The 22,130-nt window shown below is 45.7% G+C and overlaps 1 protein-coding gene across 7 annotated transcripts in view; it reads right to left on the bottom strand.

Annotated features, from left to right (window-relative positions):
- The window catches only part of POGZ (pogo transposable element derived with ZNF domain), a 30,503-nt gene that overhangs the window by 2,911 nt on the left and 5,462 nt on the right, over nucleotides 1-22,130 (bottom strand). Inside the window, exons 1-16 of one of the 7 annotated variants that reach the window (XM_021376525.1) lie at nucleotides 20,471-20,603; nucleotides 18,373-18,497; nucleotides 10,008-10,183; nucleotides 9,325-9,433; nucleotides 8,064-8,357; nucleotides 7,087-7,293; nucleotides 6,314-6,423; nucleotides 5,624-5,958; nucleotides 4,928-5,082; nucleotides 4,604-4,704; nucleotides 3,956-4,102; nucleotides 3,006-3,140; nucleotides 2,496-2,665; nucleotides 1,764-1,904; nucleotides 1,120-1,179; nucleotides 718-830 (exon numbers count right to left, since the gene is read on the bottom strand). In XM_021376525.1, coding sequence (XP_021232200.1) covers nucleotides 718-830; nucleotides 1,120-1,179; nucleotides 1,764-1,904; nucleotides 2,496-2,665; nucleotides 3,006-3,140; nucleotides 3,956-4,102; nucleotides 4,604-4,704; nucleotides 4,928-5,082; nucleotides 5,624-5,958; nucleotides 6,314-6,423; nucleotides 7,087-7,293; nucleotides 8,064-8,357; nucleotides 9,325-9,433; nucleotides 10,008-10,183; nucleotides 18,373-18,496 — 2,377 coding nt within the window. In that variant the 5' untranslated portion in view covers nucleotide 18,497; nucleotides 20,471-20,603. Of the gene's footprint in view, nucleotides 1-717; nucleotides 831-1,119; nucleotides 1,180-1,763; nucleotides 1,905-2,495; nucleotides 2,666-3,005; nucleotides 3,141-3,955; nucleotides 4,103-4,603; nucleotides 4,705-4,927; nucleotides 5,083-5,623; nucleotides 5,959-6,313; nucleotides 6,424-7,086; nucleotides 7,294-8,063; nucleotides 8,358-9,324; nucleotides 9,502-10,007; nucleotides 10,184-16,905; nucleotides 17,012-17,042; nucleotides 17,064-18,372; nucleotides 18,498-20,470; nucleotides 20,604-22,130 lie in introns of those variants that run through there. The other 6 variants (XM_021376524.1, XM_021376522.1, XM_021376523.1 and 3 more) reach the window with 6 other exon arrangements.

The raw sequence follows: 22,130 nt of genomic DNA, 5'->3' as shown, positions 1-22,130 counted from the left end.
GCGAGAAAAAAGACAAAGACGGTTGTGGCTTTGCAAACAAGCAAGAAGTCAGTGCAAACACACAGTGCTCTCGCAGAGATAAGGTTCAGGCATCCCCATCTGCTGAAGGAACCCGATGCTCATTCAACCCCATCCCCTCCCGAAGATCTCTTGCACCCACATCCAAACCAATGAGAACTGCCCAGTAGCGCAGAGCAGCGCCAAAGCCCCACCAAAACAAAAACCTGTCAGAAATAACACCAGGAGTTTGGTTAGGAAAGCTCAACTTTGGCCAGATTGCTGCAGGGAATGATCTTCAGTTTTGCAAATTGCACTCATGGCAACAAATGGTTGGAACAGCAGCTCCAGGACCCATTCAAAGCCCAACACCAGCAGCTGCTCGAGGCCTCTCAGTGTCACAGAGGTACAATGATGTCTCAGAGGAACAGAGCAGCTCCCTGAAGCCCTCTGCATTGTTCCTTCCTGGGAATATCTCCTGAGATCTAAGCTGCACAGCTGAGCTCAGGCTGACAGCCTCACTCGAGGCTTAGCTCTCATCTCCATAACAATTGTGACACGTTCAGCAACTACTGAAGGTCCCCAAACTGCATTTTACTGAAGCTCAGCAGTCAGTGAGTGCTCGGCCAAACAGTCGCGCTTGAGCTGTGCTCCAGGAACTCAAGGATTCTGTCTTTCTTTAATTATTTCAACTTTTCTGCTCCTTTTCCAAATTCCTACCTCGGAAAATAATGTTGCTGAACTCGTGTGATGGGTTGAAGACCAAATGCTTGGCCATCACATCACCCTCCGACGATGCAAAGAGGCAGGAGGAGCAGCACAGCTTCACACCACTGTACAAGAAGAAGAAAGTGAGCTTTGTTATCAGCTATTAAAAGAGGTACATGCCCACACCAGGGAAAAAACGTTGCTCTTCAGTGCTACAGTGCCCCCTCCCTAAGGCACTGACCTCCCACTGGAAGGCAACAGGGGTTGCCTTCGTTTGATCTACGTTGCTGTGTTGCAAATATTAAGCAGTGCTTCATAAGAAGCAGATGTGAAAGTAAAGAACACAACAGATCAGGAAACGAATGCACACCAGATCCCCAGGTGATTAAAGTGAGATGACAAGTCTTCCCTTACCAGGCAGTGTAGTTCTTGAACAAAGCCAAGTATTTGGGACTCTTCCGGGGAACGTGGTTGCTGTATGACAAAAGGTTTAATGAAATGTCAGAATTATTCCAGATATTTGAAGGGCTGTAAAACCATGTCAAATATGGCATGTTTACAAAGACAGACCCAACCCTGGTTTCAGTAATCCTATTTTGTCTGCCAGATTTCTATTTAAAGAAACAAAAATCTTGTTTCTGAATAAAAAACCTTGTTCAGTGGCATTTAAGAACGCCCAGATTTCAGAATCACTGTCCTGCCATCCTGCTCTGGGGTCTAACAAAGGTCCTGTACAGGCTTTTACAAAAGCACAGCATAACTTCTTTTATTTTTAAATTGTGTTTTTAATGTAAATATGAGACTTTAGCAAGAAATCCTAGAAGCACAGAACAACGAGCTTGCAGTACGCATGCCGTTAGCCACAGCACTGCGTTGGGAATGAATCCTTCAGATCTTGCACTCAGTTTTCCCATCTTATCCCAAAGCCATCGCCCACATCCGTGCTGACAGAGAATGCACATCTTACAGACCAGGCACTGGACTGGAATTTTGTGGTACCCCTTTTGTGGGATGCCAGGGCACTCAGGCAGGAGGGGTTTCTGTGCCATCACACCTACTTGATCATGTGGTTGGCGTAGGCTCGGGAGCAGCACGTGCTGTAGCGGCACAGCGAGCAGTGGACGTAGGTGGGGAAGTGGTTCGGGAAGTCGGGGATCTCAAAGCTGCACTCCAGGCAGGTTTGCCTGCCCAGGACGCTCCTGAGAAGAGAGGGATGTGGCTATCAGTGGGGACAGGTATCTGCAGTTACAACAACCATCAGGACACAAATTTAAGGACACGCATCAACTTCCAGAAGTTAAACTGGTCTCATCCTGCACCCCGAGCTTTTCAGGGTGCCTCAGTGCCAGGCTAAACGTCTCCCACTTGCCAGGAACACATTGCAACTGAGCGGTTAATAAATAAAAATAAATGAAGACAAAGTGGCATGACAGAATGGGCAGAAAGCCCCTATGGTGATGGAATCCCATTGTTTCTGTCAAATTGTCCACCTAATTAACCATCATAAAATCATCACAGAATGGCTTAGGTGGGAGGGGCCTTTAAAGATCATCTAGTTCCAGCACTCCTGCCATGTGGAACCCCCCTGCCATGGGGAATTCTGCATTTCTGTTTCATCTTAAGTGCTTTCATAACATGGTTTAATGTGGCTTTGTGGGAAGCTAAATTCTCCTGGCATAAAATTTCCTTGGCAACCGGTGAGACACAGACTATCCATCGCTGTGGCATAACACGAGTGACTACACTGGCTTTAAAATCTTTATAGTTTGAAATTGAGCAACAAGTCTGACATTTTTTTGACGGCTCTTTTCTGGACGCTCCTCTGGACGGGGGGGTACAGGAAGATGGGCTGAGGGTCAGCAGAGGAGAGCGGCGCAGTGTCCTGCCCAGCGCCCTGCCCCATGTCGTTCGAAGAGATCGGCACTGTCCGGGGCTGTCCTCGGGATGCTCTGATTGTCACCTGCACAGAACAGAGCCACACTCTTACAACACAAGGGCAGAAGTGAGCCATCCCAGTTCAGACTCCTCTTAGAGCAGTTTGAGGCTCTTAAGAGAATAAACAGAGGCTCCACAACACAACTTGTTCCGCTTAGAGCAGGACACGAGGCTTGAGCCTCTGTCTGCACCCAGCAGAAGGCATCCAGTCAACAAGGGGAGGCACCTGCACTTGTACATGCCTTGGTTGGGCCAGCAAACGTGATGTACTGGATGCAGATGAGGTAAATGTCTCTTCTGCACACAGCCATAAAGACACTATGGATGTTTCCCAGGGAACCAGGACTGACACTGGGACTTCTTACCTTGGTTCCAGGCTTCAATCCCTCCAATTGCTTGGGCTTTCGGAACGTTTTGTGATGCTGCAGCTTGTGTTCAATTTTATCCTTGGCAAACAGGAATTGGAGTCTGCACTTGTTGCAATGATAAACACTCTTCTTCTAAAGCAAATGCAAATGAAATACATTCCATGTCAGAGAAACAGGAGCCACAACACAGCAGGTTGTTTTGTTTTTTAAGAAAGAGAAGAAAAGCAACACTATTCCCTCCTAAAACCAAATCTAGCCCCACTTTTTTAGAACCTGAAAGGGCTGCCAGCACAGCATTCCCCTCCCACTGACCCCACCTCTCTATTTGTACTTATTTTTTGATTAAAAAAGCATTACTTCACTTGGGGGAAACATTCCTTCCAAGCTTGCTTTGCCTTTGCCTCTTCCAGAAACCAGTGAAGGGCTTTGGGGCAAATAAATGGAGGCACTTGGTAAGCAGGCCACAGTTCCACATTCTGCAAGCATGCTCCAGCTACACCCACATCAAATATGTTGTCAATACTGCCAGCATATACAGAAACAGAACGCTCAGCTACCAGACTGATTCACATTTGTATGTGTACAGCATTACTTATTTATTACCTGAAGAAAAAAAAAAGTATTTCTTTCTGCTATGTAACAACAATCTGTGCTGCTCCTAACGGAGCAGTGCCTCTTCTCTGCAGCACAGCTCCTGTGAAACATCCGGAATGACAGCGTGCAAATTGCATTTGTTACGGAGTGAATACAGCATCTACCAAAACCCCTCTTTCAACCAGGTTTTCTCTCCTCTGTTCTCCCCTATTCTTCTCTTTTCCCCCTTCCACTCTTCTCCCCTCCCCTCCTCTCCTCTTTTATTTAAACCCCCTAACAAACACCTCCTCAAACGCTCACTATGAATTTCTGCAGACTGAACCACTGCCAGCCAGCAAGGGCAGACACAGTACCTGGTGCCTCATGAAGTGCTGCTGGAAGGCATTGCCGTTCTTGAAGACCTTCAGGCAGTAGGGACAGAGCAGGTGCCGCGTGTCCTCATGGATCATTCGGAAGTGGCTGTCCACTTCTGAGTACAGCGATGAGCGGTACTGACACACCTGGAGGGGTGGGCAGAAACAATGGTGAAATAATGACAGAATCCAGCTCACCTCCACCACTGCGATATGGAGATCTCAGTGGCACCGTGCAGATCCACAAAGACACTCAGCCACGGGGTTTTGGAAACAGGTCCCAAAAAACTTGCAGGCTCATTCCATTAGAGAGGCACTGAACTGGGCAGTGCACAGTCAGAGCAGCTTGGAGAAACAGACTGAAACCTCTCATGAAAAAAAAGGAGTCACAATTTCAAACTCCAGGTCCAAGAGAAAAAGGAAGAGACAGTCAATGCAACGCAGTTGGAATACATTAAAAATCATTTTTTCAGGGTCTTTCTTTTTGGAGGGACAGCGTTGGGCCTCTGGGTGGAGATGTTATGATCAGAATCAACGCGAGCAAAAATCTCATGACAACAGAGGGATGAGAAAAAGTGTCACACAGCAGCATAACCTCATCTCCTCCAGAGTGAGGCCTCCTCTTTATGGCACAACAGCTTTAAGTACCTGGCAAACGTAGGGCATCTCCCCCGGCTTGTGCGTGTCCTTCATGTGCTGCAGGAACATCGGTTCACTCTCAAATGCCCATTCACAAATCTTGCACTTTGCTGCAAAAAAAGAAAAGAAAAAGCAGCTAGCAGCTGAAGGACAACAAAGTCAAGTTAAAACATACAGCACCAAGTTACAAGAAGTTCCTTTGAACAACAGTTGCTTAAAAGAATCATTACTACTCTAACTCTTTTTATCGAGGTACTAATCTTGACAGGTTGGTTATTAATATAAGACAAAAACCCTCTCAAACCCAAAACTACAGCAGCAAAACCAGCTTACTTGTTGACTCATAGGGACTGTGGACGTTCTCTAAGTGGCACTGAAGCTGGAACGGAGTGGAGAACTGCCTGTAGCAGTGCTGGCAGATGGTGTGCACGTCCACCTCCCCGTTCTGCTGGTCCAGTTCCACGTGGTGCTTCATGTGGTTCATAAATCTTACGGAGATGAACAGAAAGGATGTGAGCAGAAATCCACACACTTTGCACCCGTAGTCCTGACAGCACTAGGGATGCTACACCAGGAGCTTTTTTAACCCATTTTATCATTACTTTTAAGTGCCCAAAAGATTGAATGACAAAACCAAAGTAACTTTGACCCAAAAAGTGTTGAGGTGGCTCCTTCTCGCTCTTCCCAACACAAGCACACACAATCCCCTACCCAGCAACCCCCTACTCTGTAACTCCAGAAGTTACAGAGGAGATGTTGTAGTACAGTGCTCTGGAGCACTTCTGACCCTGACCGCTATTTTTCCTCTTCCATTCTTCTCCTCCAGCTTTCCATTTTTCTGTTCTATTCTATTTTTCCCTGACCCAAGTGTGTGATGATGGACAAACTGCCTCACTTATCAGCTTCAGCTCTAGGCATACCTACACAATGGGAAACCTGAGAGACTGCTGCTCCCACCTTATTTTCACTCCTGCAGATCTGAGGCACCCAGAACACCGCAGCCTTTTTGTGGCATGCTGCATCCCTTACCGTATGTTGTTCTTTAGCCTCTTGGTGCAGTGCGGACACCGGAAGGAAGTCGGAACCTTGGGGAAGTTCAGCAGCTGGCTCACTTTGCCACCATCTCTGCCGTAGTAGAAGTCATCCACCAACATGATGAGCTTACTTTGGGACGAGTCAACCACGCCTTCATTTGGCTCTGGAGCTTTAGCAGGTGGGGACAGTGCAGGGATAGGAGTAGAAGAGGGCGGGGAAGCAACAGCTGTGGTTTTTTCTGGAGATGGAGGCTTTGCAGATTGAATATTTGGTTCAGAATCGAGAGATTTTCTTTTCTTGAGGAATTCGACCATTTCGGGGCAGCAGTACTAGAAGACAAAAAACAAGAAAAAAAAAGCCACACATTCAGAAATATCCAGGAAGAACTACTGACGCTATTAAGGGCAAACAGGCAAAGGCTAGCCAGGACTAAAAGGAGGCAGGTGCACTCCAGGAAACTCTGAAGGAAAAAATTAATGCAGATTCAACATTCAGATCTCTGTTTGACTGTTTACTGTCAGCAGGATTGGAAAACAATCCTGGCACCTGCAGGACATACAACTGAGGTCCTGCCATCCCAAGGGATGCTGTGGAGGCCTACAAAGGCTCTCCTTTGCCATACTCTTCCCTTTCACGCAAGCCCCTGACCCAGGGAGAACTGCTCATCCCAGAGTGGTTACTTACACACATATGTCCTCTTAAAGCTTCGGTGACTCGGAACTGAGCATCGCACCGTGGGCAGACCTTCCTGCCACCATCTTGCAAATCAAAGGTGGGAATTGGAGATGAACTGACTGTAACAGGAGGGAGAAAAACACCACAACACAAAACAAAGAAAGAATTGTTACATGTTTCAGGTCCAGTTTAACTTTCTGGCATACTGAATTACTTTGGTCTCAAGAGCTGTACTTTAACTGCTAACGTGACAAAGAGAGACGTGAAAAAAAAGCAGAAGCATGCAAACTCCCAACAACCTATATGCCGAAACATACCCTCATATCCTTAATACGGAGTATCTCAATGTTACACTAATTAAAAACAAATAGCTCAACTAATCTCTCCTTCTTCGGTCATTTCACTGGTTTCCTATCCTTCAGTTTAAAACCCCGTTCCTCTCCATCACCTTCACCTCTGCCTGTACACAGAAACTCAGTATAGATGACACAAAATGTGCCTTAACACAACTACAGGACTCTGAGGCTCCTTGAGGCGGTGACGGAATAGAAGCCAGGATTTGATCCTTGTGCAGAGTACTATGGGTGTGTGTGTTTTCAAGATGCACATCAATAATTTTGAACGCAAAATAATGTATGCAAGAAACATCCACAAACAAAATACAATCACTGGGTAAATAGTAATGCACAGATGACAAAGATGCAGGAATTAATGGGAAAGCTTTTCAAGTGCCCGTGCAAATGGTGAGATCTCAGCAGTTTCAGGGCATTATGTCAGCACACCTTTCAACGACGACGATGACGACGATGACTCGGACACGCTGGATCTCTGCGAGCTGTGCACAGGGCTGCTGTTGGACACCACCAGTGGGCCGGGGCTCTGCCCCAATGAGGGAACAGTGCTCAGGGTGTTCACCAGCTTGGCAACCTCGTTGCTGTTCTCACCAGTCACTCCGGGTCTCTTTACGGTCACAAAGCTTGCGATGCTCACTGCCAAAGGGAGGATAACAGAGGAGCACTATAAGAATGGGTAAGAGCTGATGCACTGGGTGAAGCCTGCCCACACTTGCATGCCTTGTGTTTTGCTCTTCTACCTTTCATCTTCATCAAAGATGACCAAAGCCAACAATTCTGTCCAGCAAAGCGAAGGGGCAAGACTGGGCAAGCAAATTTCCCTTCCACACCACGCTCTAAGACATGAGCCATTCCCTACAGTGGACTGAACAACACACTGATGATCACAAAAATCACTTGTATTTCTTTTTTAAATGCAGCTGTATGCAATTAAGGCCACTTAAAGCTAAAAATAACCTGATGACTTGCTGTGTGAAGAAATATATAGTTTTTTAAGTTGTCTGTCACTATTTTTGAGCTGTTGTATCACTCATGAACTCAGTCAACACTAAAAAAAAAAGCCCCATACTTAGTTTCTGCTTGTTATCTGCTCATTATCTTTCAAAATCACAAGTGATCAACAAATAGTATTTTTCACTTTCGGGGACTTCTAACTGATGGTCTCAGAACATCCTACAAAACATGAAATCTAACTGGTTCTCGAACCCAGCTGGGCACTACGACACGATGCTCGTTGCCTTCCAGGCTGTAAAGAGACGAAGCATGAGTCAGTGCCAAGAGCAAAAATAGAACCCAGGAGTTCTGACTCAATTTCTGTGTTTCAGCTCTAAGCCGTATGTTTAAAAAGCAAATTACAGACAGCGTTACACACTCGAGTCCCCTTGCTTCTCCATGGCAAGTCTTACCTAATTTGGGGTTAGTAGCTTGACTGGACTGCCCTGGCTGCTGCACAGTTAACTGTCCCAGTGGTGTTGGCTGCGTTGCAGTAGGAGTTGTGGAGGTGCTGGGAGTGGACTTACTTTGCTGTTGTGACTGGGACTGCGGCACTGTGCTCCTGATGGTGAGCGTGGCCGGAATGACCGTAGTGAAAGTGTTGGTGGTGGGTCGGACCGGCATGGTCGTACCTGGTCTCACCTGGGCCACCTGGGAGAACACCTGAGGAACGCCAACTGCTGGTTTGACAAACTGGGTACCTGGGGCTTTGAATACAAATGAATAAAGAAGGGAGATCAAATAAATGAATTCCGTTCCTTGCCCAGGGTACAATCTATTTTCTAATACTGCCAAGTTCCCAAAATTCCCACTCGTTTCACAGAAAGTTTTACAAGTTCAGCACCTTAATTTTCTTTCCCAAGCAGCCTGAAATTGAACACAAATCACAAAATCATAGAATCATATGGTTGGAAAAGACCTCCAAGATCACCAAGTCCAAACCCAACCTATCTCCACTAAATCACGTCCCCATGTGCCACATCTCTCACTACTCTACAACATCAACACAATGACCCTACTGGTGCAAATTAGGGTGCAATATGAGGCTGTGCAGATTCACTCCTGGGAGCCTGAAAGGGGACTCATCACTAAGCACAGTTGCCTTGTTACGAGGCAGGTGGCCAGGGACCTTAACTGTAGTCTTAATGATGCTGATGGTGCATGACAGGAGCTGGCAGCAGAAAGCAGCATTAAATAAAAACCATCCTCGAGGTGAGGACCAGTTTTTAGGCAGTAGGGGAACACTACCATGGTTTGGGGAGATTCTGGAAGGAAGAGGGGTGGTTATCGGGGGGGGATTTTGGAATGAATTTAATTGCAAAGCCTTTTTTGGGGGATTGGACTCGATTGTCTCTTGAGGTCCCTTCCAACACCTGCGATTCTGGAAGAAGTTAGATTCTATGGAGCTCTGCAAGGCAGACACTCCTTCCAGTTGGAAGACCCCTATCTGCCAAGAGGTTTGTTACTATGATCAAAGGGCCCACTCTCAGTTGGATATGACTGGCAGAACTGGAGCCACTAATACACCCATTTCGTCTACTACAGAACTGGAAAATTCCCTTCTCCAGAGCTTCAAGATTTGTATTTCAGCTGCATATTTCAAACATATATTATTTGTCCTTGGTACTCTGTAAAGAAAGACGACAGAAGCATGGCTTGGACTTCAGTCCTTACCTGGGACAAGGGTGATGGGTCTGACTGTTTGACCTTGCTGTACATTCAGGACAATTCCCACTTGATTCATCGTGTTTTGCACAGGCCGCACGTTCCTCACAGGAAATCCCTGCATTCAAACAGTAATCACTGACATACCAAAAACACACCAAGCACATTCAATTTGAGGTTTCTAACCTACAAAAACAACCAAACAAAAATAATCAAAACCACAAATGAAACAAAAAAACCCACACCAATCCAAAGAGCACTCCCCAGCACTATCATCTATGGGATCAGCTGAATCAAAGCAGTACTGATAGCAGGCAGCACCTTACCCGACAGCAGGGCCACCATCCTACTGATTTACAGCCTCCACTATGACCTATCCTTCCCTAAGCACCTACTGAAGTCTTTTCCCTGCTCCTAAACAATTTGAAAAGCTGTATTTCCAGTGGTAGTTTTTTCCTGAGATAGGTTAATTCTCTGCTTTACTGAATCATAGAATCATTTGACTTGGAAAGGACCCTTAAAGGTCATCTAGTCCAGCTCCTCTGCAGTGAACAGGGACACCCACAACTCCATCAGGAGCTCAGAGCCTGGTCCAGCCTGACCTTGAATGTCCTCACTGGCTGAAAACTGTAGAGTACATCAAACCTTCCTTCCCAGCCCGCATGCAGGAGTGAGGCTGCGAGGGCACCCACCTGGGTGGTGATGAAGATGGGCTGGCTGGTCACCGGAGAGTTTGTGACATGGTTGGCGTTCTGCATGATCTGCACGGGCCTTAACACCGGCTGGGTCACCATGGTGCCCAGACCCGAGGTTGGGTTCTGGGTGAGGATCAGGGGCTGTCCACCTTGCTGAACAAGAGGGTTGCCAGCTAGAAGAAAAACAGAGATAGAGCAAAGTTGTATTTGTCAATGAAAAACGCTGCTGCAGAATTGGAATGACTTTTTCAGAGCAGGCTTTAAAAGTAAACTTGTGAAACTATCCAACCCTTCTACCTAGTGCTTTAAAACTCCCATTTGAGCAGGGTTTTCTGAGCTGCCTAAGAACAAGGTGATCAAAACCCCTTGCTCCGAGCAACCTCAGAGATTGATTACCCTGGCTCCTGCATGCCCTTTGAACACAACCACAGCAGCTAAAGAAAATATTTTTTTTAGTCTCATTAACTATTAAGCACAAATTCACCTGCTGGCAGATACTGAGAAAATTTATGCTCAACCACTCACTCCAGCCCCCAGTGCAATGCTGTGCAAGTTTGTGAACAGCACTGCCAATCGCAGGCACCTCGGTGCCAATTAACCAGAACCAGAAGGACACACAAGTTCTGAACCACCTGAAGCCATCTCCAGCATCCTCTGACTTGAAGAGGAGTATGGCACTGAATTTTCATGAAGCACCAGACATGCTCCAACACAAGAATTAAAAAATACATGAAAAAATGTGGCTCTGAAATCATAATATGTGGTCTGTGTTGTAAGAACATCTCAGAATAGTTTAAGTGTTTTTTCTCTTAATTTGGGTGATACACTCTAAATGAAACTCAACTCAACTCTAAACACCTCATGTCCAGCACTAGAGCTACCCGACACTCCTCATTACCGACAGCCAAAAAGCATCCCATAGCTCTCAGAACTGCCAGCTGTTTGGGTCGAGTCTCCCATGATGGAGATCTGCCTCAATCATTTTCCATGATGAGCTGCAACAGGCAGGACTCATAGAACCACAAAACCATAGAATCCTAGAATGTCTTGGGTTGGAAGGGCCCTCCAAGACCATACAGAAAAACAAACTATGCTTCTTCTGGTACCATTCTGCCGTGTAACATTTTCCTCACAAGTCTCAGAAACTCTGCATGCTTGCCCAAGGAACTTTGAGCCCCCTGACCACCCTCCATAGGGGTGACCAAATCCATAGGGGTGGGTTCCTCTGTTTCCAGACAGTCACTATTGCTAGCCACATCCTTCAGCCAAGATCCCATTTGTTCCACAGGCTCTTATTTGCCAACCAGAATAGTATTTGCACAGAATGAGAAAACCCAAAGCTTGGAATATGGCCCAGCTGCTTCTGGGGGCACCAAACGTGGCACCAAAGCAACAGTTGGGAGAATCTCTCATCCACTGGCAGCGCTCACTGACAATCGAGTGCTGGGAAAGTGATGAAAAGGAAGGGAGGAGAGGATGAGGAATAACATATGCTAGTGAAAGATGAGGCAAAATGGCCTACAGCCACCAAAACACCTGTCCAGAGAACCATACAACCCTAGAATACCCTGAGCTGGAAGGGACCCTTAAGGATCACTAAGTCCAACTCCTGGCTCCACACAGCACCACCCAAAAATCAGAGCTCACACACAGCAAGAGATCAGCACAGATAAAATGCAACACATTTTCTAAATATCATGTGGGAGGGGAAATAATAATTAAAGAAATACAAAATTCAAGCCATGATTATTTTGAATAACCCAGAAAATGAGCACAATATTCAATGGGGCTTCAGCTCCTTCTTCCCCTGCACCATTCTACCTCTCGGCATAAAGCTCTTTCATGTATTCATGTTTACCCAACTGAAACCGTAGTGAGGAACGTCAAAGGAATTCTTATAGAGGAATAATAACACGTCCAGGTTTTAAAAGTGTATGATTTATTATTTTTTAAAGACCATTACTACTATAATTCATGTCTTGAGGTCAAAGGGCTTCCAAACTGGAACACGTAGAAGTGTCAAGGGAAACCACACAGGAATCTTTCCACTGTAGATTTCATAGAATCAGGGCACACTTAGCTTGGGAAGGACCTTAAAGATCATAGAACTACGGGATCACAGCACAGTTGGGTTGGAAGGGACCCTAAAGATCACAGAACCATAGAATAACAGTATGGCTGGGTTGGAAGGGTCCTCACACCCCCCAGCCCCACCCCTGCTGTGGGCTGGCTGCCCCCCACCCACTCAGGCTGCCCAGGAGCCCATCCATGGCTTTGGGCACCTCCACATATGGGGCACCCACACTGCTCTGGGCAGCAGTGACAAAGAATTTCTAGCATCATTCAACACTTACGAGAATGACAGAACATCCAGATTGTTTCAGAGACACAAAATGGTCCAACATTACTGAAATTGCTGATGTTAAAGGAAAATGTTTCCTATGCAAATGTGGAAATCCAGGAAAAGACCTGCTGTGTGCCAAAACATTCTGACCCACAGCCAAAACAGCTTCTTATAAAGGAAGATGCTCTGCACTGACAGTCTGGATGCTGCCTGACTGGCACTCCTCAGCACATGAGATCCAAATGTGTCCATGCAGATTACACCACGCAGAAGCAGCCTATCCAGGACCATTTGCTTCTTTAGGATCAGAAGCAATGAGCACAAACCCAATGTTGTCTGAGCTCCAGAGCCCAAGTGAAAAGGACGATACAATTCTGGCATTTGCTATTTTTGTAAGGAAAAGTCTCGGAGAAGGGATGGGGAGGAGGGAACTGAAACAAGAGACACGCAGTGGGTTGGCAATCCTTGTAATCCCTTCACAACACTCCTGAAAATCATCTGGGAAGACTTACACCTGTTTAACAAAAGATGGCTTTGGGTTTCAGTCAATTTAAAGCAGAGAGTGGTTGACAAAGACCTGATCAAGTCAGTCTGGTGATTGGGATCCCTTTCTCTGAGTGTGATCTGTCACACTGACCTCTCCAGAAATGCTGTCCTTTATCAGGCAGCACAACAGCAGAAGTATATACAAACACTCCAATTCCTTAACGGAATTCTTTTTATTGTGGTTAGGAAGGAGGCAGTTGCATGCCCAATTTTCTGTAGGCTTTCATTAGTGAGAATGACAAATCTTCTGGAGTAGTGCGTCCAAGAGCATCAGTGCTTCTCTTAGATTGCTTCCAAGGAGATCCATGAGGCTTCCACAGGTCCTGGAACACTTAAAGCTCACTCAGATGTGCAGAGTCACTACTTCATCTCAGGAGAATGAGGAGATCATGGCAGGAATCAGCTGAGGAAGAACAAGTTACATTCCTCTCTTTCTCTGGCCTCTCATGTATGCGATTCTCCAAGCAGCTCACTGGAAAGGGTTTATTTTGCTCCTTTGAAGAGAGTGATGCCAGCTCATGAAGCAAGCTTCAATGCTTCTTGAAATCCAGCAGCTCAGGTCCATGCCCACAGCCCTCAGGGGTGCAACCTTTCCCTGATACCGAACTTCACAGCAGCACAACCTCCCTCGAGAAGGACGCCAGTGCCAAGCAATAAAGCCCTCTCAGAACAACCCAGGTGTGAGACTGGGGCTGCAATGGTAGCATCCATCAGGCCAAGGCTCCTACCGGTAACACAGTGAGGATGCAGACTGTAATTAAACCTCATGAAGGTTCTTTGTTTCCCATCTAATTTGACTTAACCGCACACTGCCCCGTGTTCGCCGCGCAGTCCGAGGGAATGCAGAGTTTCCTTCTATCATTTCTGTATTTCCAGGACCAAAAGCACTTTGTGATTCCCGCAAAAGGAATTGCAGGAATGTAAGCTGTATTTTTATCTGATGGTGGAATTATTAAAAAGGAGTCATGCTGTCAGGGGGACATGCAGCAGGGCTCCCATCTCATTCTCCCGTCAACAACAGTGCTTTTCTGGATACCGGGACACTGTAACAACAGAGAGATGTTCACCAGCTAGCTGTGCACATATACAGAACATAAAGAACTGGTTGGAGTGGGATCAGGTACAGCTAACAGCACACAGCGGAAATTAAGAAAAGAAAAAATTAGGCCAAGCGTCACTTCAAATATATTTAGCTTTCACTATTTTTTTTTCCTTTTATGTCCCAGTAATTTGAGACATTTTAAAACTAATCTGCAGGGAAAAAATCTGAAGATGAAATTCAGGAAGACGGGGAAAGATTAGCTAAAAGATAATTCCGCCTTCAGTTAGGAAATCTTATTTCTTGGCTTTCGGACGCGGGGTCTTTCCCATCCAGCCCACTGCACGTTTCTGCTCTGATCACCCAAAGGAGAGCTGGTGGTCTGATACAGAACCATTAAGGTTGAGAAAGACCTCTAGGATCACCAAGTCCGATAGTCAACCCATTCTTACCATGCCCACTTACAGAATTGTTAAGGCTGGAAAAGAACTCTGAGATCCCCAAGTACAACGCCAACCCATCCCCACTGTGCCCACGAACCATGCTGCCAATAGCCACATCTCCAAGGGTCTGGAACACCTCCAGGGACGGAGATTCCACCACTTCCCTCTTCCAATGCATCACCACTCTTGGACAGAAGAAATATTTCCTAATATCCAACCTGAACCTCTGCACTGTCAAGCAGTACAACACACCTCAGGAGAAATGTGGGTGCATGTTTGCTCCCGTATGGTCAGTCAGCTTAGGAGTTAAATATTTACCAAGGTGGATGCTGTTGTTTAAGAAAATAATAAATGTTAGGGCTCCAGGCTGGCTTACAGTGATTTACATCCTAGAGGGGAAAAACAAAGAAAAAAAAACACACAAAACCTTACACTGAGAGAACGGGTAGATTTAATGGGCCTTTTTCAGCCCTAGCTTGTAAGTCTTCTTAATTAACATAAAACAAAATGCAAGATGACAACCATGAGCGTAAAAAAACCCAGACTGCCGAAAGCTGGGACGACTCAGACACAGCTCATTCCATGAGTGCAGCCCCAGCTGATGCAGGGAGGTGACCTCTGGTTACTGGGCCAGCACGGGCTGCAGAGGTGACAGATGTCCCCGTGGCACTTCGCCACCCCAAATCCTCTCGGGCAGAAAGCCAACAAGGATTCCCTGCAGGCCAGGAGATGGCAGCGGCTCAGTGAACACAATGCTCCAGAAAGAAAAGGCCACACTGCAGGCTGAAGAGCTGTGCTTGTGTTGGTCCCGAAAACATCTCCAGGATCATCAAGTCCAACCATCAACTCACCACCACCATACTCAGTCACAGAATCATTAACAATGGAAAAGACCTCTAGGATCAGTCCAACCATAGACTCATCCCCATCAAGCCCACTCAATCACAGAATCATTAAGGCTGGAAAAGACCCCCGAGACCACTAAGTCCAACCATCAGCCCATCACCACTCATAGGATCTGTCCTCTGCTGCACTGATGCCATCAAAAGGAGGATTCACTCCACCATAAAGCTGAAGTGCTCCAGAGAGATTCAAAACCAAGTGTGTTTCCCTGTTTTACCTTGCAGAATCTCAGTGTCTCACCAAATGAAGGGCAAAGCGCCGTGTGCTCCTGGGTGTTTTCACGTGGGCTATCAGCAGCATGCTCCTTCTGCCCAGTCTGCAGCAGATAAGAACAACACAAACCTAATCCACATCACCAACCTCACCTTGAAACAAACGGCTCCACGATGCAGAACACTTTGTCTCAACAACACTACCAGAGCTGACCTAGCTCTCCAGCCCTGAGTTCTGTGCATTTGGAAAACAACGCTGCCTCCAGGCTACAAAGGTCACCGCCCTCCCTCCTCTCTTCCGAAGCAGACCAATACACACCTCTGAGGTTTTCAGGCATTTCCAGTCGCATCCCTGCCCATGTTTTTAATTAATGGATTAAAGACCACAGGTATTATTTCTCCAACTATTTTTGACTGCAATCCAGAATAAAATTATCAATAAGATGAACACAATTAGCCTATGATTCCACTCCTCTAGCACAGACTAGAATGATAAATTATACCATGGCTGGGTTGGAAGGGACTTTAAAGACCACAGACCCATGGAATGACAGGCACTGCCAGTCACAGTGTGCAGCAAGGGACCGAGGAAGGAAGACAGAACCATGACCACTTTTCTTTTCCCACTCTCACTACAGTTTCAAGGTAGATGCTGGAGCTCCAAATTAGTTTCCTAAGCCAAGAGCTTACTGTGACTCTTACTTTTCGGAACAACAAAAAATAAAGGAAAAAAGAAAAATTCTTAAGTCTTCTGCGATCCTGCCTAATCTTTCTGAATCTAAGACGTGCAGGAATCCAACCTGGATGGGTCTTTGTCACAAATCCCACCAATTTTACAGGATCCGGGAGTCATTTGGATAGTAGATCCTGTGGATAGTTGATCCTATCAGTAAGATCCTTGAACTTATTAGAGCACTCAAATATTTCAATGATGAACAAAATATCTGCTAATAATGTATTTTAGTAGCCACACACATTTTTCCTCTATTTTTAAGCAATAATCTAACCAGCACACTGATAACCAAGCCTTTATTAACTGTAATTGATTTAAGCATCTGTCTCCATTTACTTCTATGAGTAAAGCTATGAAATATTAATCACCAGTGTATTACGTGGTGACACCTCATGCATCTGCAGTGCCAGACACTTGGAATACTTTTCCAAGAGAGGTTCTATACACTACTTGAAACCGATGCGTTTCTCATTACTTGTGTCTGATCAAATTTTACTAAAAATGATGCGGTGACTTTTAAGTGAGTCTGGCAAGCAGATTAATACAGCTCCTTAATCCCGAAGGAACTTAAAGACACTTTCGATCTCAGCACTAAGTTGCACAGAGATTACTTAAGCTGCCTCTGAACTGAAGCTACAGAATCCTTTCAGAACAAGAAGAAATGGAATTATTCACCTTGGAATTTGGTCAGCACTCCAGTTAGAACACATTACTCGTGCAAAACACAGCTCAGTGCAGCACAGTGACCGTGAGTGGTCACCATCTTTAATTCTTATCTTGCCTTTCTCTTCATAAACATCCTCCTACCTTACCATCTCCAAACGCCCTTTGTCAAAGCAAGCTCCTCGCAGACCTTTCCCTGTATGAAGACCAGAAGAAGCAGGTGATAGCAGTTAGCAAACCCTCCCTAAGCTCACCTCCAATTATTAACTCCAATTAGCAGCCAGCTCTCCAAAGCCCCAGGTGCTGAGTACTTCCACAAACACAAGATGTCAACAGCCAAAGCATTAACAACACCAGCTACCAGGAATGCTTCCATGGCACTGCACACCTGGATCACTTTAGGACAACGAGACATATGGAACCTCGGGCCTACAACGAGACAGCCCCATCTCTCTTCTTGATATTAAGCTGACGCTTGCTTGACCTCGACTAAAAGAGCAAGAAAAGGTAATTCAAAGGGCTAAACAAAAGCCTAATTTATTACACGCGCCAGTCAACTTCACCCACACACATCACCAGGGTAAGTATTCTTTCCTCCATGCACCAGACTCAAGTGTTTGGGAAGAACCAAAGGGACAGCGGATAATGGTTTTTCTAATGACAGCCATGTTTCTATAATTCCTCAATTGTAAAACGTTCATTCTTGAGTTTTAATTTGTATAAAATAGGTGCAATAGCCCCACTCACGGTGTTGGTACCGACAGCAATCTGCCAGCACTGCTCTCACACCTTTACTCAGAGCTCCTTTATAAACAGAGTTATTGTCTGCTGGAAAACAAAGCCTCCAACCCGCCAATTACTGCTCTGTACGAGTGTACACTTCTCACAGTCTGACACAGCCAGCAGATAACAACATTTGCTGACCTGCACATTAAATACAAACTCTGAACATCAAAGCCACGCATCTTTCCATTTACAGAAAATAGGCAGAAGCAAAAGAATGGAACTGATTACCTCAAATAATGGGTTAAAGAAGAAATAATGATCAAGCTTCAATCTCACTGTTGTGACTGCGTAAGTTAAGACAGAGGAAATACAATTAACCACTGAATACTTGTCAACCTCACTCGCTTCAGAACCACGAGAAGGATCTGAAGCAGTCACTGCTGCGCGCCGATACCTCCTGAAGCACTCTGTACAACAAGCAGCATCATCCTACTCTTCTTTAATGTAAATGATCAATTCCACACTACTTTGGCCACATGACATGAAGAACTTCCCCCAGGTTTCTGCACCTGCTGAAACCTCATTTCTTCTGCACAGAGCCGGAGCAGAAGCTCAAAAATGGGCATTTGTTACATTATTAACAGGATTCGTAGCCATCAAACAAGATTACTTACTGGATGGACATAACCAATCACTGCCATTTCCTCTTAATACCCAGAGCTGGAATAATTCTGGACTAAAATAGTTAATTACCCGTAGTCGTTTTATCGACTGAGTTATAATCCTCAACAACAGAATCTTCAATCACATCACTGATCTTCTGCCATGGCTCCAGCTCCTCCTCCTCACATTCCATAAAAAGGTCCGTGTCCGCCATCCTGCAAAAGGAAAAGAAGAAAACCCTTCATGGGATAACTGCGCTTCAACAGGCAGCAAAAGCTCCATTGTAAGTACAATTCTAACAACAGAATTATTATTTTCAGGAAAATCAGTGACGTTTGCACAGCAAACCTTCAGTTTTAACTTAAAATTGGAGTGCTTTTGCCTCTGCTCCTGCAGGACAAAAACCAGCTTACCAGCTTCGAAAGCAGAAAAGAAACAGAATGGACATTCCAACCATCCAGTCAGAACGACACCCACAATTCACAGTAATCAACAGTCTCAAGTGTCCTACAGACCACCTTCTCAGAAGGTGGACATTTACCACCAAAGGTCTCCAGAGAGCTGATTTTCCTAATATTATTGAGATCCCATCGACAGAGCCACGTCCGATCCCAGTGGGACCACCTACAAGCCGTAAGCTGAGCAGCGCAGAGCAGCTTTCTTTCAGGCCTCATTTCGCATTGTTTCAGGATCTGGCAGTTTCTAAATCTCCCTTATCAGTGGTGCTTATGCAAAATTTTAATTCTCCTTAATAATACATTTAGGAATCCTTAACTCATTCCAGAAGTCAGCTGGATTTTTAAAGGAACTAAGGATTATTCCAAAAACCAACAAAAACTGCATTTCCTAATTTCCCACCTGGGTTACAGCAGAAGAGAATCAATTTCTTCCAACTACTACAAACCAGCAGGAAGAACAGCGCACATCACAAGTGGCTGTTCTACACCACAAGTGAATGGGAGTTAACACGTCCAGAAGGGATTTTGCTCTTCTTGATTTTACTGGCAGAAGGAACTGATACGACTGCGTTTTGCCTTCTCTACGTACATAAAAATCTGACGAGGAATGTTCGGGGACAAACTGGCCAAGATAAACAGCTCATAATAAGGGACAAGCAAGAAAACAATCCAGCTCATTTGCAGACAATCTGTGTTTTCAACAGCCAGAAAACAGTGCTGACCAGAAGGCTCAGACACAGCACAATACTTATTCGCTCACTGCTAAGAGACTGAGATAGAAATAGTAGTAAAATATAAACTTGATTAAGTCATCACAGAGTAATTAGGTTCTAAGCCATGTATATTAGGCTACGTCTACTTTATCCCAACACAGTCATCATTCTGGCCAAAAAAACCCCACACCAAACGCGCCGTAAGCGCTGGTTTGAAATGAGTCAGGAGCCAGGATTCGCAGGAGGGGCTGCTCAGACCGTGCACAACCACGGTGCAAACGCAAGCTTTGATTTTTCACACTGTGCTCCCGCAGCTGCAAAACAAAGCCACGATCAGCGCAAATTCCCTGCAAGATAAAATTATGTCAAAGCAAAATGCCGATCCAAAGCCACTGCAGGTATCTCTGGGCTGACTCTGGAAGTCGGAGCCTTCAGTTTAGCCAGCATCACAATGCAGTGGTAGTTGTGGTGGTCTGTCCGGGTTCCAGAAGATCCAGAAGAATCACCTCTTCCCTACCCCAAAAGACAGCGCACACCACGACCCGCTGAGGGCTGAGTCCTGAACATTTTCTTCCACGGGGAATTCACACGTCACCACTCCATGGACTGCCGCTTTGACTCCAGCTCGTAGTGGTGATGCCACAGTTCGTCACTGGTAATGATGGGAACTGTCACCTTCAGCCTTGCACTGGTTCAACAGGTCCTGACAAACTTCCTTCTGCTCCTGCGTGAGCATTCGTGGACCCACCTGGCACAAACACTGCGGTATTCCAAAGTTGCCACCCTTGTTTCCAATGCACTGGGGCTGATATTCAGCTCTGTACACAATTCCCTGGCCACGATCCCCTGATTTGCGTGGATGAGCTGATGGAGACGCTCTTCATTTGCGGTGTGCAGTGCACCCCCTCCCTTCACTGTGCTGCATCCACTGGTTGGTCTCCACAGTGCCGATGAACGTCAATGTCATTTTTTCCCCACAAGGAAGAATTCAGTCCCACCTCTTTGCTCCATACGTACTCTCACATCAGACGCCATTCTGTCAGTCTGTCCTGCGAGAAGAAGGTCCCAGAGTTGGTTCGTTTACAGAAGAGCTCATGAAGTCTTCCTCAAATACGCAACGGGCTGCTGCAAGCGGAAGGGAGATTTCTGTTCTCCACATCTGGGATGGAAACAAGAAACGAGGGCTCCAACTGAACAGCAGAAACTCCACGTGAGCCCCAGAAAAAGCTTCCAGCACAGCCCAGGGGCCATGGAGCTCCAGCTCTGGATCCCTAAGAACAGACAGATGGGCAAAAAAGGGCGCACACAGCATCAAGTCAGACCAACATCTTCCTGGGGACATTGTGTGCTCTGTTTTTCTATGGTATCTTGTAATTCTCTGTTACCAGATAGCTTTGCACTTCAACTAAACAGCAAGTACACTTCACTTGTTGCCATCAGGCTTTGCTCGGGGAAACAATTCTAAACTGACAACAGTTAACTCCTGTGAATACATAAAGCACCCCTAGCATAGCACATAGGCCACTTGACCCCACGTAACGTCCCCACATTGCTGCTGGTAAGCACTGCATGAAGCACAACATCTCACATCAGGCATCTCATGTGCCTAAAATTCAGCTACTTCTCGTGATCTCTGAGAAAGAAGAGCCAACGGATGAAAACATTCCAGTCTCTTATCAAATAAAGTTCATTCTACTACAGAAAAACAAAACTTATTGTAATAATCCCAATGAGCAATTAACCACGTGCACCGCATTGAGCTTAAAGAGGCTCTCATTCTCCACAGCACCCGGCACCTGCATGCTTCAAAGACATCACCAGCGCCTTCATTTACCCACTGCAGTTTTGCTGTTAAAAAAAAAAAAGCATTAACCACATTTTAAAGGTGGGAAGCAGAAAGGTTCCACAAGAAGCGAAATAAAACTCACGATGCTCAGCCCCCGTTCACTGCAGCAAACACAAATCTCGTTCTGTTTAAGACAAAAGAAAAACAACACAAAAGAGACACAAATTATTTCTGGCTGACAAATGAGAACAGACTCCAGAAATAAAGCTCTGAAATAGGGGTTTATGCAGAAATCTGCTACGGAGGAGGCAAGAACCGAAGGACCTTAAATCTTCCCTCTGCCTGTTAACTTTTTTTTGTCTAATTACAAAATCTTATCAAACCCAAGCAATATCTCCTAGGAGATGGACGCACCGATCTCCAGCGGGTGACCGGCGCAACCCATCAGCAATACATATTTATGATTTTCCGTATTCCTGCTCTGCAGAAACCTCCAGAATAAAAAACGTCGTGGGGAACCTCCTCGGACAAAGCTTCTCCTCCTGCAAAAAGGCGACGCTGACAACGGGAGCCGCTCGTCGGAATCGTGTTACTGCACGGCCATAGTGATGGGCAGCTATAAATAGGATAAATAACCTGATCTATTAATTAAAGCGTGCACATATGTCTCCGCAGGAAGGTTAAGACTACAGAGGAAGGCTCTGCACAGATTGGGAGAAATATATTATTCAACAGCTCATAATTATTCAGAAGATGCAAAGACAAAATGCTAAAGAGGCTGTAGTTACACGCGTCTTCTGACACCAACTTGCATTATGCGCAGAGTATTTCATCTGTTCTATCAACCGAACTAAGAAAATGTCTCCTCTCTTCTATAATGTAACAGCTTTG

The sequence above is a fragment of the Numida meleagris genome, chromosome 24 (genome assembly GCF_002078875.1).
Source record: "Numida meleagris isolate 19003 breed g44 Domestic line chromosome 24, NumMel1.0, whole genome shotgun sequence".
In the NCBI taxonomy this organism is placed as follows: Eukaryota; Metazoa; Chordata; class Aves; order Galliformes; family Numididae; genus Numida; species Numida meleagris.
This window is presented reverse-complemented; position numbering and strand designations above follow the sequence as displayed.